We start from the raw sequence: 17,100 nt of genomic DNA, 5'->3' as shown, positions 1-17,100 counted from the left end.
GAACCGGAGGAAGGGATCGAGCAAGAGGAGGCGACGGGGATGGGGACAGGAGGGCGAGGGAGGCCGCAAGGGAGCCAGATCGAGGGGACTGGCTTCCTGGGCCTAGGGCACACGCACGGCCCAGCAGTAGATGGGCGGCCCAGGGGAGGGAGCAGGCTTCCCGAATGGCCCAGCTGCTGGGGTGGGCCGGGGCCCAGGAGCCCAGGCGCGGCGTCGGCCCGGCCCACGGGACCGGGCAGCACTGGCACCCGAAGGGTTTCCCCTCCAGGGCGAGCGCCGCCGCCGCCGGCGGGCTGACGGCGCAGGCAACCAAGACGACGGAGCTCCGATGGGATGACAGGAACCGCAAGCCCGACGATCCGAACGCCGCGATGAATGGCCTGAAGGGGGAGGCGCGCATGAATGGGACCGTCGGCGACAGAGAGGAAGGAGCCGATGGGGGGAGGGGGGAGACACCGGACGGTCCCCCATCGCCGGGCGACACCAAGAGGAACGGGCGGCCCCCCGGTCGGAGCGGCCGGCCATGCCCCAGGCGCGCGCACGCCGGCGGCGAGCCGCGCCACCGGCCAAACCCGAGCCTTTGCGCCCGTCCACCCGAGCCGAGTTCGAGGGCGTCGGCGGCGGTCGCGGCGCTCGCGGGGCGGCGGCAGAACCCCGCTCATGGGGGGCTGAGCCACCAGCCCGGCGAGGCAGCACGGTGCGACGAGGCGCGGCGGCGGAGGAGGCGGCGGGAACAGCGGGGGAAGGGAATGGCTCGTCATCAGCGTAGTCGGCCCACCGGACGCGAGGCTTGGAGGGAGCAGCGGCCACGGGCAGCGCGAGCGCGAACAGAGAGGATGGCGGCAGCGGCAGCGCCTGGACGGAGCACCCGCCGGCCGGCACGGGAGGGGCGGGGGCGGAGGGGCATCGAGCGGCAGCGGCGCACCGCCGCCATCGCACGAGTCGCCAGAGCCGAGCGCCATCTCCGGGTTCGAATCAAAACTTGTATCGAAAAAAAATCCTTAGTGTCATTAGATCTAGCAAATCCAATGGGTTGGGCGTACTTTATTTATTTTTGGGTATCTCCAAAGCACCAAGGATACTAGCATATTCTTGTAAATTCACAAGTTTTGGACATCAATACTAGAGCTCGGGCACATCAACTCAATGGATCAATGTTTCTAGGGACTATTTCTATTGTTCATGAGGTTATGATGTTGCATAAATCAAATGTGTTTATATTACTTAGGAATGAAGGACCTCATGACTGGCGTAGTGTTGGAGCATAATCAAATATGGAGATGGAGGCAAACACACAAGGAATGAACATGGAAATTCAAGTACAAATATCGGAACTTTGGAGTCAGCATAATGCATAAATATGTATAAGTGTTGCGGCACTTTATCTTCGGGCTAGGCCCATATATTTTGAATGTCACTTCAGGCAACTTTTAGAGTCCATAACCATGGAGAAAACCAAATATAGTTAAATTCGACCCTCGGCATTGGGTTGGCTGAACCACTAGCCCTTTCCTTTTTAAATACACCCTAGGCACCATTTGTATTAGGGTTAGTTAAGAATTAACTATTTCTACAACTTTGTGTACTTTGTTTGTGTCCAATAACCAGGCCAAAATCGCTATTGGAACCATAAGTTTTTATCTATATACATAATATCTAGATTTCATATTATAGTTCTTGCTTGTTACTACCTCTGTTTTAAAATATAAAACGTTTTGGTAGTTTAAATTGAACTGTTAAAACGTCTTATATTTAGGAACATGGGGTGTATTTAATTGCTTGCATGGATAAACCTTCTTGGTCTAGTTGATAATGCCCCGACATGATCAATAACTTCTCAGGAGTTGGTTTATAGACTACTAAGGTGTGTCGTCCACGCATATGTTGTATCGAGGCGTCAAAGTTGACTCCACCCAAATTATTGAAATATGTGTCCTATTAAAAGATTGGGACGCCATGATGCTATCATGCTCCATTAAATCATCATCCATATTACTCTCTTTGTTCCAGAATATAAGGTGTATTGATTTTCCAGTAAGTCAAACTCATGTACATTTGACCAAGATTATAGAATAAATAAAATATGAAAGTATCTTTTGTGATGGATTTAATGATACAGATTTGGTACTGTAGGTAATGGTTTTTTTTAAATGGTCAAACATGCACATGCTTGACTTTTGAAAATACCAATGCACCTTATATTTTGGAACAGAGGGAGTATCTACCAATACAATGCGCTATGTTGCACATAATAGACAAGTTATATAAAGAGCAATATCACCAAGTACATTGCCCCTAAATATGCTAAGTATATTGCCCCTAAATCATTTTATCCCTTTGAGCTACACTAAAGTAGAGAAATAAACACTTCTGCCAGCCAAGTCTTGCGATAAGCTCAGCGAGTTGTTCATAAAGTCCTTACCAATTTCAAAAAATTAAAGATATGTTCATTGTAAATATGCGATGACTTTGATATTTGCAAAGGTTAGAGAGTGTCTCTTCGTGAATTGTAACATGTTGAAACATCGTATTTATACTCTTTTACCTTTTTGAGTTTGTTTTCAAGGTTCCCATGAGAAATTTTTTGTGCAGTGGTATCAACACAAGATTATATGTTATACCTCATATTTTCCCCACTCATGGGTTTAAAGGAAATATACAAAACACATTTATTATTCTCTTCTTTTTTTTTGCGGGAAAACTTCCAATCTATTCATCTTCAATCATGGCAGTACAATGAATACCAGAAATAAAAATTACATCCAGATTCATAGACCACCTAGCGACGACTACAAGCACCGAAGCGAGCCGAAGGCGCGCCGCCGTCATCGCCCCTCCATCACCGGAGCCGGGCACAACTTGTTGTATTAGACAGCCGGGAAGTCGTCGTGCTAAGGCCCCATAGGACCAACACCCCAGAACAGCAACCGCCGCCGAAGAAAAATAACGTAGATCGGAAGGATCCAAACCGAAGACACACGAACGTAGACGAACAACGACGAGATCCGAGCAAATCCACCAAAGATAGATCTGCCGGAGACACACCTCCACACGCCCACCAACGATGCTAGACGCACCGCCGGAACGGGGGCTAGGCGGGGAGACCTTTATTCCATCTTCAGGGAGCCGCCGCCGTCTCGCCTTTCTGAATAGGACACAAACCCTAACAAGATTGAAAAAAAGAGACTAAAAACGGAGCCCTCCAGCCGGTCCTTGCCAGGATCCACCACGCCTCCATGGCCCTAGGGCCACCGGAGACGAGGCGGACCTGCGCCGGCGCCGGCGAGAGGCACGAACTCTAGCTTTCTTTCTTGGAGAAGGAAGAGCCCTGGCCGTCTTATCTTGCGGCTGGCTCTCCCACATTTATTATTCTTAAACTCACTTTTTTTCATTTTAAGTTTTTTCTCATGTGAATTACCAAAGGAGACAATAATCATTGCGTGTTATATCTTTTCTCCCTTTGGGCTTAAAGAAGTTTTAACATGTTAAATATAACCCAACTCATATTATCCCAAAAGTTTTTTAGAATAACTTTTTCAAGATGATACATATATATGAGGAGCAGCAACATACAAGGAGTGGTATAATTAATGGAGCTGCCAGGCAATTGCTACTCCCTCCATACCATAGAATATGTTTTGGACAAGTCTTTAGTGACTAGAAATATCATTTTAATTATCTGGATTGAAACTTTCAAAATCGCATATGTATATTTATCTTCTTCTTTTTTGCTAGAATATTCTAATTTCTTGGGTTTTACACATTTTAATACCAAATAATAGTCAAATTTTTATACCATGAAGAACGTGATAATACCAAAGATGCCACTTATTTGTGATATGGAGGATAATTAACAACTGCCCATTGCCAACAAGACCGCCCCAATGCCTATTTATTCAAAGGGTGCTGTTCATGACGAACAAACACTTCTTCCTTCCATCCTGTCACCTATAAACACCCGAAATTATTCATTACAAAGTGAGACGCAATTTTTTATCCATATCATATCACCTCGGCAAATGGCAACAATTTACCTGATCACGGCCACCTATCAAGATATTGAAAACAAAATGATATTAAAGTACGGTTGAAGAATTGAGGGAAAAGTAATGCCTCCTTGCCTACTAGGGCTGTTTACTATGCTGTCAAAAATACTAGGGTTGTTTACTAGGAATAGCTGGAGTACGAATTTTTCAAAAGATCACCTAGGAGCAAGAAAAGCTTACAGAAATAGCGATTTTTAATGTGCAGATAGGTTATCTCTACATTCTGAAGGCAGATGAAACATGAAGCTCTCTACTAATGTGCAGCAAGAGCATTGCAACATCCACTAATTGCCGAATGCAGTGGTATTCTTTCGCTGGAGGTCATTGCTGGATTTGCTTTAGCTCTTCGGGCTGTTTTTCGTAATCTCCAAGCCTCTTCAACCACCGTAAACCGAGGTCAGATCCAGACTCAGCTGCTATCTGGAACTGCTCCTTTGCCAGCTTTACTGGGTCCTGCTGTATTGTCCTTTTTCGCACCTTCCCAGTTGACGGACTCTTGCCTGAGTTGAACCTGGTAATGACTTCAGGCACTTCAGCACCTGAAACAACCACACGGTAAGCATCATAAACAGATAGGCCTGGAGTCTGGAGTAATCTAACAATTCCAGCCAAAATTAAACAAAATCAGTTGATCAAGAGCTGTCCAAATTAATGGTGAAACCATAACTTCACAACCTGTTTACTCTAAAATAGCCATTACAAGAAGGATAATATAAGGACACATGATTATCTCTTGAAACGTTAAGAGTTACTACTTGTCTACAAACCTTTCAGAAGAAGGGAACCATATGCAATTGCAGCTCCAGCATGTCCCTGAGATGTTCAAAACTGAGATGTCAGAAAAACAGAAATAACAACGTGATTCATGGGTTGCAAGTAAATAAGATAATTTTGAGTTGATCTATTTCATTTACTACCTTTTCTGAAGCTCTATGGAAACACCACATAGCTGAAGCTATGTCCCTCTTGACGCAATCCCCAGTTATATATACAGCACCAAGAAGATACAAAGCACCAGGATGCAACTGCATTCAAAGATAGGTAAAAGCTGAATATGCTTATCAAGAAGCATAGTAGAAAATATATGATCAACATTCAGGTGGCGAGCATACCTGGTCAACAGCTTTCTCTATATAATGGAAGGCCTGTTGATCAGACTGAACATGATCATTCTACAAGCAACAAAGGTAAGCATCAACTGAGGTGAAGAAATATTCCACAGAAATGGTATAAGGAATGAAACTATCATTTGCCCAGCAAACAACTAATATTCAATTAATAAAGTGCCCCGCAAAAAAAAGTGGAACAGAAAGATGCCAAAAGCAGATGAAGAGTGAAAACCTCAACTCTTAGCCGACATCCAAGTTCATACTGTGCCTCTGGATCACCCATGTTCGCAGCTTCAACAAGCAAAGCAGCACCACTTGTACGCATGAAAAGTGAGAGATGAGCATAATTCACATGAAATGTGTACTGAAGGCAAGTTTTGCTTCATGTGGAGGTAGCGGAATAAATGTTCCTACTAAAACGCAGCAAAAGAAAAGGATGGTTTGCCTCACTCAATATTTTACGATTTAATTGAAGGTCAAAAAAGTAAACATCGTTCCCAATTTTCTTTTCCAATCAAGGAGCTGCTAATCTCGTTAATCTTCTGTCCTAGTAAGCTAAAAAGCACGGACACGGGGACGGAAATGACGGGGATACGCATACGGGGACATAGGATTCTCAGCTTCTCAACATAAGCTCAGAGAAGATACTCAGGGTCTACAACACCAGGACCAGGCTGCCCTTCACTCTCACCCACGGATCTTGGCTAGTGGCGGCGGCGCTCCCAGATGCCATTACTACCTAACAGCAAGCAGCAATCATTCAACACTCAACCCTTCAACAGCAGCACAGGCATTCAATAATTCATGCGAGTAGAAGCAGCGCAGCATGGGGTAGCAAGCAGCAGCATCCAACGGCTCAATGGAAGAAAATCGAGTCGCAGAGATGAAGAGGTTGAGGCGAGGAGAAGCTGCTGGGCTTGGGTTACCTGCCGTCAGGAGGAAAGGCTGCTGGGGCCTGGGGGCAGGGGTCTCCTGTCGAGTCCAGGCGGCGGCAGCGGCGATCCAGAGGAGGCGGCGGCGGCGGCGATCCAGGAGGCGACGACGCGTTCGTTGCTGCCTGGGAGCAGCTCGTTTGTTTTGTGAAGACTGGAGAGCGTGCGTGTGACCCAGGGTTTCTAGTGGGCTGACATTTTTTTGGGCCGAGCCGTGTCCCAGCATATCATGCCGTGTCCCAGCCGTGTCCATGTATTTTTTTTCTTTTTTTAATTCACAAATCATGGGATACTGCAGGATACGCGAATCTGGCGTATCCTGGCGTGTCGCCGTATCCCGCCGTACTGGAACGGCAAATCGGCAGTTTCTGCCGTATCGGTGCTTGCTGGCTAAGTACTAATGCAGCAATTATTGCTGACTAATTGGACACATAGTGTTGTTAGTAACCGCAATTCAAATATATTGCCAGTACAAATTATCTCAAAGCGCCAAACTCAAGGCATACCAGTGGTTTATTAAACATTTTGACCAAGACAATAAAGTTCAGTTCCAGTTAGGATTTTGAAGAGGTTCACCCGCAAAAAAAAAAGGATTTTGAAGAGGTTTTGACCCACAAAATTTCAAGTTACTCTTTTCTATTCCCTCTGTTTCTTAATATAAGACTTTTTAGAGATTTCAATACGGACTACATACAGATGTATATAGACGTATTTTAGAGTGTAGATTCACTCATTTTGCTCTGTATGTAGTCCCTAGTGAAATCTCTAAAAGGTCTTATATTTAGGAACGGAGGGAGTATCTAATACTCCCTCCGTCCAAAAATACTTGTTGGAGAAATGAACAAAAATGGATGTATCTAAAACTAAAATACGTCTACATACATCCATTTCTCCGACAAGTATTTTCGGACGGAGGGAGTAGTAGATACCAATGCCCATCAGGCCATTACCCCATTTCCCAAATGCTGCATACACCTTATAAACATCAACCGAGATTCATAAGCAAAGCTGTGTGACATTCACACGAACTTCTAACTTTGTTGGGGAAACTAGTATTTCTCATGAGCTGCTAAGCATAGTAGCTACAAGAGTAACGAGACCCATACAAGTAGCGGTGACTTGGACATCAACAAAGACACACTTTTATGGAAGATTTCTTCACACTGCCTGATATGTAAATATTACTAAAATACTTAATTAACAAGGTACACCTACAGCGCTAGCCAAATTATATGCAATGTAAACAAAATTATCCTGCAGCTTTAGCTCTGTCAGATAAAACAAACACAGCATTATCTGCAACTGGTCCGTCAGATAAAACAAATACTCCCTCCGTTTCTTTTTAGTCTGCATATAAGGTTTGGTCAAAGTCAAGCTTTGTAAAGTTTGACTAACTTTATATTAAAAAAAATAAACATTGACAATATGAAATCAATATTATCAGATGCACCATGAAATGTATTTTCATACTATGTAGTTTTAATATTGTAGATGTTCATATTTTTTTTATAAATTTGGTCAAACTTTGTGTAGATTTTGACCAAATCTTATATGCGGAGTAAAAAGAAACGGATGGAGTACTAAGAAGCATCGTCCCTAGGATCTGATATATCATCCAGAAATAATTCTGGTATGCAACTATCTAACTGAGGCGCAATGGTATCCAGTATTCAGAATCATGGCACCTACATACTAGCCAGGTCCTTATAAAGGATAGTTCGCAAAAAAAAGGTCACTTATAAAGGATTCAAATTGAGTCAAAACAACAACATAACTACATAAGCAACGATAAAATTAGTTGTTTGCATCACGTTTGCAGATTCCTGGAATAGCAGTGAAACAACAAAGTAGTGTACATGCCATATGAGCTGGTTGAACGACACAGCAAAGTAAGTAAATTAACACTAACATCATGGGAGGTAAAATTAACTCACATTGCCTTGCACGCCCCGGGAACATGGTACTTGAAATGCATCTTGGCCAGCCAACATCTCGCGTGAGTATTCATATTGTCGATCTCTAGAGCCAGCTCAAAGTTCTCCTTCGCGCCCTTCGACACCGGGAAAGAATCGCACAACAAAAAGTTAGAACCCCAACAACAGGTCACAACAGAGTGATTCCAAATGGGGGAAGAGAGGGAACGCGAATTCAGAGCTGTACCCTGAGAAGTGGGATTAGCCGCTTGTCGTTGCGGTCGGCGAAGTCGATGACGCGATCGACCTCCTGTAGGGCGCTCCAACCCTTGGCCACCAACTCCATTGCCTTCTTGTTACGGTCGTGAATCCATCTCTGCAACCACAAAGAAGTTTATTCACCGCCTGGCAACATACTAGAGCATGAAATCAAATAGATACGAAGATGTGCGAGTCTCATCCGCGCCACACTCACCTGGTGATTCAGTGTCGAGGCCAGCTGGGAGACACGGCCGGACTGGGAAGAGGAAGCGGCGGCGGCAGCGACCCGCCGCGCTGATGCGGCGATCATGGCGGGGTGGCGCCCTTCTCCGTGAGCCCGGCTGCAGAGGGGATGACAGGGTGGTCCGCCCCCAAAAAAAATTATAAGCAATATAGCATGTGAACATTCTAACTAATTACCAATATCACAAAGAAATAGATCAATGTGGTCTTACAAACACACTAAAATTCTCAATTAAATCTTAGTTTTGCATAAAGAAGCCTACATATTACATACTACATGGAACATAGTAGATAGTGCATACCTTGAGAAATTCAAAAAGACTATGTTTCTGGCCTACGTTTTTGCATTGCCATGAAGATATCAATTATATCATCTTCATTCACCTCTGAGAAAGCATCCCTCTCAATGTATGTGACTAGGCCAAAATGATGTGCAAAATTATGTATGGATAGTGCAAAAATGAAACCCTAAATCAGAAATTAGGGTATTTCGGTACCTTCAATTCCGGAGGCTGGTGTGGTGACTGAGCGGCAGTGGCTGCCGCCAAACTTGCAGGGCGAGGGCAGGGGTGCCAGGCTTCCGGCCGGCGGCAGGGGCGCGGCCGCGCGCAGGGAGGGGCGTGGGCAGGGAGGCGCGGCTGGACCAGAGGGCCGGCCGGCCGGGCGGGAAGGAGAGGCGCGGGCGCCGGGAGGCTGGGATCCGGGCTCCGGCAGGCTACAGGCGGTGAGGTCGCGAGGAACGGCGACGGCGAGGCGGCTGGGCGTCGAGGTCGGGCAGTGGCGCAGTGCTGTGCGAGGGCGTCGCCGTGTCGGGAGGAAGGGCTCTGCTCGATGTGGACTGGGCCGCGAGGACTATTTCTCGCATTCAGCAGCGCCCACTCGTCGGGCAGCAGCTCTAAAGAAACGCTTCAAAAACTTGTTCGACATTTTCATAGTTATTAAAAAAATTCAAATGCTTGATCAACTTTTTTAATACTTATTCAACATTTTCAAATACTTTTTAAACATTTTTCATATACTCGTTCAACATTTTCTAATACATATTCAACATTTTTTAAATACTTGTTCAACATTTTTAATACTTATTCAACATTTTCAAATACTTGTTCAGCATTTATCAAATTCTTGCTCAACATTTTTGAATACTTGTTCAACATATTTCATATACTCGTTCATTATTTTTTAATACCTATTCAAAAAAATTAAAATACTTGTTCAATATTTTTAATACTTATTTAACATTTTTCAAATACTTACTCAATATTTTACAAATTCTTGTTCAACATTTTTCAATACTTATTCTACATTTTATCAAATTTGTTTTTGAAGAGTGTTTTTTGTAATATATATATATATATATATATATATATATATATATATAGAGAGAGAGAGAGAGAGAGACGCTAAACTAAGCCTGAGCGCAAATTGCTTATTCTGCGCTCCGGCCACGACGCGCGGTCGATGTCCCGCTAAACAAGCCAACTTGCGTATGCTTAGTGCAGTTGGCTCCCACTTGACCGTAAAATAGGAGTAAAATATAGTAAAAATGTTAACCATTTTACTACAGCCGCACTTCTAATTTGATGGTAACGATGGTAATCCACATATGTGTTTTTACGTTGGCCACATGCATTGACAGAAAAGATGGCCACGTGCGCTTGTTTACTGTGCCCATCTTAATTAGGGACGATGTGTGGTAATCCAAAGTGCGGCTGCACTAAGCATGCGCTAGTAATTCATTCATGCTGTGTTCACTTTTGAGTGGATGGTAACACCAAGTGGTAGTTCTAGTAAATCATTTATTTTCTTGGAGCAGCGTGGTTTTCTATAACTCGATTAAGTCCATTTTAAATTATACAGTAATATTCAATGGTAATTCTACTAATTTATCCATTGATCCCAAGCAATGTAGCCTTATCTACCCAAGTTGTGTCCACTTTTAGTAGTGTGGTAACACACTGTGGCAGTTCTAGTAATCAATTAAACCCACCCTTACATCCCCTTTTGTATTAGTGGGTGGTAAAAGAACTTATCAGTTTTACTACTGAATACTAAATGTGTTACCATCAAAATATCAACGCCAACTAAGAACTAACTCCATCCATGTACATCTCCTCTATGTAGTGATGTGTGGTAAAAGAATCCATTGGGTTTACTACTGGACATTAAGTGGATTACCATCAAATCGCAGCACAAAATGTAGTAAAAGAGTCTATCACCTTTACTATAAAACAAGGGGTGTGTTACTATCAAATCTCATGTTTATTTTGAGTCACCGGCAAAAAAAAGTTTTGAGTCGTAAAACATTTTATCACTTTGCAGGTTGACCAAGCAAAAAAAAAATTAGACGTTGAGCATTACTATGTGTCTTAGTATTTTACGAGCACACACAAGAAAGAAAAAATGATTAGTGTTTTGTCGGGCATAGGGTGGTGTGTGACTGACGGTAACACAACTAATTACGTTACTATATTTTTTGCATCTTTTACCATGACTAACAGGAGGCCTTGCGAGGCGGAGGAGTTGCCTATAACATCTAGTAACCGATTAAATTGCATTACTTTTTTTACAGCTGATTTTACCATCATTAGCAAACACTTGATCAACCGAGCGGCATGCACAGTGGCCGTAGCTGCCGGAGCGCATGATTACGATTTTGCGCGCTCGCTTACAATAGCGCTACCGTATATATATATATATATATATCAAAAAGAAGAAGAAAAACAAAAACAAAACAGAGAAACACGCTGGTGTTGCCCGCGTGGGTGGGCCATCCCAGACGCTCGCATGCTTCAGCGAGTCAGACGCCTCGACTCGTTGAACGCGAGGAATAGCGATGCCCGGACTGGGCGTGGTTGTGTGTCAACCAGTATGTATATTGGGCCGTTTTTTTTTCTTTGGCCCGGTTAGAGATCTATATGTATAATAGGCTGACCCAAAATCTGGCCCACCCTGGCCACCCTGTAGCCCCACCCCAGTTGTGCAGTGGTGGATCTAGGAATTTAAAACAGGGTAGTCTACCTACAAAAAAATGATAGCATGACATGTGGACATTCTAATGATTAACCAACAACACATAGATATAAATCAATATGATCTAGAAACACACTAATATTCTCAGTTAAGTCTTAGTTTTGCATTAAAAAAGCCTACATGGTACATACCAATTCTTCAACAATTCTAAATACATTTTAACATCCCCTGTATTAGTACCAATCATAGCTGAACCACAGAAAATCAATCAACCAATATAAGGTTTGAATCTGAAATTTGCAAATTTAGGGACCGTGGAAATTTGGGATTACCTCACATGTGTACTATGTTTAATTGTGGGACGGTGGGAGGGCTGGCTGGCAGCCGATGGCTGCAGGCTGCTGCAATAGTGCAAGGTAGGGTGCACGTATCACGTGGGCAGGCTTGCACACCACCCACCGCCGAATAGGACTAGTCTACGGACTAGGCGGCTGGGTGCGGTGAGTGCACGGGCGCAGCAGTTGCATGTGGGGAAGGACGCGTCGAGGCAGGGAATCAAGCGGCAGGCGGCGACGACGAGTGGCCGGCGAGGAATGGACCACGGAGGTAGGCGGGATGCGGCTGGTGGCGAGTTCAGATCTAGAGATCTGAAGAGGGAGCAGAGAGGAATAAGGGACTGGGCCACTGGGGCCAGTCCTTTCGCGCCAGGAACGCGCAGCTTGCTAGGCTTCTTTGTTTCCCTATAGCCAATCTCCTACTCTATGTTTTCTCGCGCCGCCGCCGTGCCGAATCCTATATATGGGCCAGTTCTTTTCCCCTCATAATTCTCCAGAATATGATTCTGGGATGCTGCCCACAGAATTGTCTGCCCACAGAATTATCTGTCCAGTTCTTTTCTGTAATTCTAGCCTGTGATTGTTCTATGAGTTGTCTGTTGAAATGTCTGGAACGCCCTTAGATTCAAGTGAGTGTTGAATTGGTAATACTTGGTTATTACTGACAGTTTCATGTGTAATGTGAACACAAAAACAAGATGCTCGGACCCTTCACTTTTTCCATCTACAACATTCACATGTCAATGTTTTAATATATACAATCTTTTTTACTAAGCAGACATCAATCCATACCAACACAAAATTAATAGTAAGCAATCAATCATATAGAAGTACATTCCTTACAGATTTTCATACAATGTTTTTTTGCTAAATTTCAGTACATGCCATCAATCACATGTTTGCATCATCCAAAGCAACATACAAATTAACTAACAAGAAACCATACAAGATTCCCCTGCTTTGCCTCCTGTAGCAGCAGCAATACAATGAGGAATCATGAGGAAGAAGAGAGACAGTGGAGGAGGCGCTCACCAGCTATCCTGGCCGGGCGGAGGTCGGGCGCGTCCTGCTGCCGGGTGGAGGGAAGGGAGGTCCGGGCAGGCGGGCGGAGGCCGGGGGCGTCCTGCTGCAGGGCGAGGATGGACGTCGGGGCGGGCGGGAAGGAGTCGAGGAGGGGCGGCCGGTCCAGGAGGAGTGAAGGAGAACGGGCGGCCGGCCTGGGGCGGCGTCGTAGGGGCCTCCCGCCGACGGATCTGAAGACGCCGGGGCGGTGAGCTGGCTGGCGCGAGCCAAACCCTAGCTCGATTTGGCTGGAGATGACGGGTGTGCGGGGAGGAAGAAGCGCTTCGTGAGAAATTCCCTGCTCTTTGCCTCGCTCGGTCGGCCCTCCCTGGTGGCATTCTGGCTGTAAATACAGTTGCCAATAAGGGTATTGGTTCAAAGCGAACCGTTTTGCTTTGCGGGAATGACGAGAATTGCCAAGTTGAGGTGATTCTAGATTGCACTGTAATTCTGAGATGATTTTAGACGATTCCTGAGGCAGAGATGAGTTCTTCTGTAATTTTGATTCCCCAGGCAGTAATTCTTCACAATTGAGCCAAAAGAACTGGCTCTAGGCTGACCAAAACACGGCGCACCTTGCAGATCCGTCCTTCACTAAAGGGCTTGCTCCGCAATATCACTGGTTGAGCGCTAGTGTTATGTCTCACATTAAGTGAGACAAATGGTTCTCTCGCTGAAGCGTGTGAAGTAACCGGGCCAGCCCATTAGCACATACAATGAATAAAAAAATTAGGAAGAAAAATGGGCTTCTTCGTTTCCCTCCAGCCCACTCCTCCTCTATGTTTTCTATGGCGCCGCAGCACCGACGAGTATATAGATAGGCTGGCAAAAACACGGCCCACCCTGTAGATATGTCCTTCGCTAAACGGCTTGTTCCGTAAAATCATTGGTTGAGCGTGAGCGCTATGTCTCGCATTAAGCGAGACAGATGGTTCTCTTGCTGGAGCATCTGGAGTAATCGGGCTAGCCCATTAGCACATACAAAGAATAGAAAAACAAGGAAGAAAATGGGGCAAGCGCACAGGAATTCGACGGGAGCTCCTATGCGACGCTAATTGCGTCGAAGTGTCGCTGTTTCGCATAGGCGTGTCAAACCTAGGCCGGCCCATTTAGCATGCGCGATATGAAAATGTGAAAAAATAAATACGCTGGTGCAGGGATTCGACCCGGTGACCTCAGGGTCTTAAGCGCGCTACGCTAGCCGATGTGGCCAACTTGAACTTGTGCTAAATTCGCAGCGCATCAGTAAAAGAAATAAAACCAACAGCGATAACACTTGAAGTTTCTAAAAAAATCCCAACATTGCAAATGATAACATTTTTCAAAATGATGGATAATTTTGTAACAAACACAATCTTTTTTCGAAAAAAGGAACAAACATTGAAAACAAGAAACATTTCTCAAAATTGCGAAGAATTATTTCAAAACTCAAACATTTTTGAATTTGCGAACAAAATTTTAAAACCTCAACATATTTTGAATTTCTGACCATATTTGTAAAGCTAGGACATTATTTCAAACCATAAACATATTCCAAATAAAAATGCGAACAATTTTTTTGAATTCTAGAACAAGTTTTCAAAACATGAAAATTTTCCAGCGCAACAGTAAAAGAAACAACAGCGACCACAGTAAAACTTGAAGTATCTAAAAAATCCCAAAACTGCAAACAAGAACATTTTTCAAAATGACGAACAATTTTGTAACAAACACAATCTTTTTGCGAAAAAGGGAACAACCATTGAAAACAAGAAACATTTCTTAAAAAATGCGAACAATTATTTCAAAACACAAACATTTTATGAATTTGCGAACAAATTTTTAAAACCTGAAAATATTTTGAATTTCTGAACAAATTTCTAAAGCTAGAACATTATTTCAGACCACAAACATATTTTATATTTGTGAACAAAAAAACGCGAACAAGTTTTTTGAATTTCAGAACAAATTTCAAAACAAGAACAATTTTCAGCGCAACAGTAAAAGAAACAATAGCGACAGCGATAAAACTGGAAGTTTGTTAAAAAACTCCAAAAATTGCAAACGAGAACATTTTTGAAAATGACGAACAAATTTGTAACAAACACAAACTTTTTTCGAAATATGAACAAACATTGAAAACAAGAAGCATTTCAAAAAATTGGAACAATTATTTCAAAGCTCAAACATTTTATGAATTTGCAAACAATATTTTAAATCCTGAACATATTTTGAATTTCTGAACAAATTGGTAAAGCTAGAACATTATTTCAAACCCCAAACAAATTTTAAATTAGGCAACAAAAGTAAAAATACGAACAATTTTTTGAATTGCAGAACAAATTTTCAAAACATGAACAAATTTCAAATTCATGAAAACAATTATAAAATTGTTCAGATTTTTTTATCTTTTTTTAGAATTTTCGAACATTTTTTGAAAATAAGTTAACAAATTTTGAAATACTTAAACTTTGAATAGAGGAAGAAATTCTGGAGAACAAGTTTTTTTTAAGTAATACGAATATTTTAATTTTCAGAAAAGGTGGCGAAAAAGAGAAAAACATGAAGAAGAAAATTGAAAGAAATTAAAGAGAAAAGAAAAAACGGAAAAAGAAAAAGGACAGAAAAGAGGAAAAAAAGAAAACAGAAAAACGAAAAATTGAAAGGAAAAATAAAAAACGGTTCAGGAACCTTTTAGAAGGTTCCCAAAACCAGTAAAAACCGGCTGGGAATCCTCTAGAAGGTTCCCAAAACCGGAACTGAAACTTGTAGTTAATACTACAGATGGGCTGGCCCAAATATCTTGATAGGTCGCCTCGCGTGTACGTTTCCCCGACTCTTTGACGCAAAATGCGTCAAATAGGGTTTTCCGAATTCGACCCCTAGTCGCTTCGATAGATTAACAAGTTGCTAGCCACTATGCCACTGCTGTCTTCGTGGATACCGAGGAGCAGTGGCGGAGCTACGGCAAGGCCGAATGGGCCGTGGCCCGCCCAGCCCATGCGATTTTCTGCAGTGTATATGTATTTTTGGGCCATGAAACATAATCCCAACAATCATTTTCTACAAGCGGCCCGCCCAGGTTTCTGTGCCAAGCTCCGCCACTGCCGAGGAGGTGTGGACGATTTGAGGTAAAAGACCCAACCTTTTCTATTTCTTCATTTTTTTCCTTTTTTTTTCTTTTCTTTCTCCGTTCGTGGTTACACATGAGCGCAGACTACTTGATACATAGTCAAAAAAAATCTTATTTTTCCGTTTTCTTTTGCTTCTTTCCTTTTTTATTTTCTATTTTTCATTCTTTTTTTGCATTTTGTTCCTTCCTTTTTCTTATGTTTATTTGTTTCTTTTCGGGTTTCTTTGTTCTATTGGTCATTATTCCACATTTATTGTGTATGTCAACAATAATTTTTTTAATACACGTTTAACATTTTTCTAATACAAATTAAATGTTTTTATACACATTTTAAATATTTTTCAAATGCTTGATTAACACTTTTAAATACAGGATTAACATTTATTGGTACAATGTAAATATATTTTTATATTTGTTAAACATTTTTAAATGTTTGATTAATAGTTTTCAGAAAAAAGATCATTTTTGACACGATCAACAATTATTCTATACACATTTAACATTTCACAAATGCTTGATTAACATTTTCAAACACTTGTTCAACATTTTCAAATGCTTGATAACATTTTTATACATGATAAAAAAATTCGTCATGTTTTTAATACATGGTCAACATTTTTTCTTATATACATTTAGCATTTTGCAAATGCTTGATTAACATTTTTAAACACTTGTTCAAAAAAATTCAAATGCTTGATTAACATTTTTATATACATAATAAAAAAATTCATGATTTTTTAATACATGGTCAACATTTTTTTATACACATTTAACACTTCCCAAATGCTTGGTTAACTTCAAATGTGTGTTCAACATTTTTTGTCAAAATGGTTCATTAACACTTGTATATACATGATCAAAAAAAATTAGCATTTTTTTAATACATGATCAACAATTTTGCTATTTACATTCAACATTTTTCTGAATGCTTGATTAACATTTTTCAAATAGGTGATCAATTGACTATATGCTATGCTGGGAGAGGTGATACAATTAAGCTATGGTCAGATAAATGGTGTTCTTATACAATTTCACAGTCAATGCCTCAGCTATTTTCCTATGCAAAGAATGCTGACATAACTCTTGCAACTGTCAGCAACATGGATGATAGTGA

General features: G+C 42.3%; 1 protein-coding gene across 3 annotated transcripts; it reads right to left on the bottom strand.

Moving 5' to 3' along the window:
• Positions 1-4,057: 4,057 nt before the first annotated feature.
• Positions 4,058-13,149, bottom strand: LOC119322485. Of its 3 annotated transcripts, XM_037595976.1 has the most exons (10): positions 9,002-9,200; positions 8,807-8,890; positions 8,476-8,602; positions 8,248-8,376; positions 8,022-8,137; positions 5,388-5,469; positions 5,159-5,218; positions 4,964-5,071; positions 4,814-4,859; positions 4,058-4,585 (listed from the first exon to the last, which is right to left on the bottom strand). In XM_037595976.1, the coding sequence occupies exons 3-10, from the start codon at positions 8,569-8,571 to the stop codon at positions 4,368-4,370; spliced, it is 855 nt and encodes a 284-aa protein (XP_037451873.1). In that variant the 5' UTR covers positions 8,572-8,602; positions 8,807-8,890; positions 9,002-9,200; the 3' UTR covers positions 4,058-4,367. The 3 variants fall into 3 exon arrangements, with proteins under 3 accessions (XP_037451873.1, XP_037451870.1, XP_037451872.1); XM_037595973.1 differs by lacking the exons at positions 8,807-8,890; positions 9,002-9,200 and adding an exon at positions 12,845-13,149; XM_037595975.1 differs by lacking the exon at positions 8,807-8,890 and having other exon boundaries at positions 9,002-9,199.
• Positions 13,150-17,100: the final 3,951 nt, after the last annotated feature.

The sequence above is a fragment of the Triticum dicoccoides genome, chromosome 6B (assembly GCF_002162155.2).
Source record: "Triticum dicoccoides isolate Atlit2015 ecotype Zavitan chromosome 6B, WEW_v2.0, whole genome shotgun sequence".
In the NCBI taxonomy this organism is placed as follows: domain Eukaryota; kingdom Viridiplantae; phylum Streptophyta; class Magnoliopsida; order Poales; family Poaceae; genus Triticum; species Triticum dicoccoides.
The sequence above is the reverse complement of the archived record's forward strand: the minus strand, read 5'-3'. Positions and strand labels throughout refer to the sequence as shown.

Coding starts and splice junctions, on each gene's coding strand:
- LOC119322485 (XM_037595973.1), bottom strand. CDS start 8,571: ATGATCGCCGCATCAGCGCGGCGGGTCGCTGCCGCCGCCGCTTCCTCT. Junction 8,377..8,475: donor CCTCGACACTGAATCACCAG/GTGAGTGTGGCG, acceptor TTGTGGTTGCAG/AGATGGATTCACGACCGTAA. Junction 5,219..5,387: donor GATGTCGGCTAAGAGTTGAG/GTTTTCACTCTT, acceptor TGTTGCTTGTAG/AATGATCATGTTCAGTCTGA.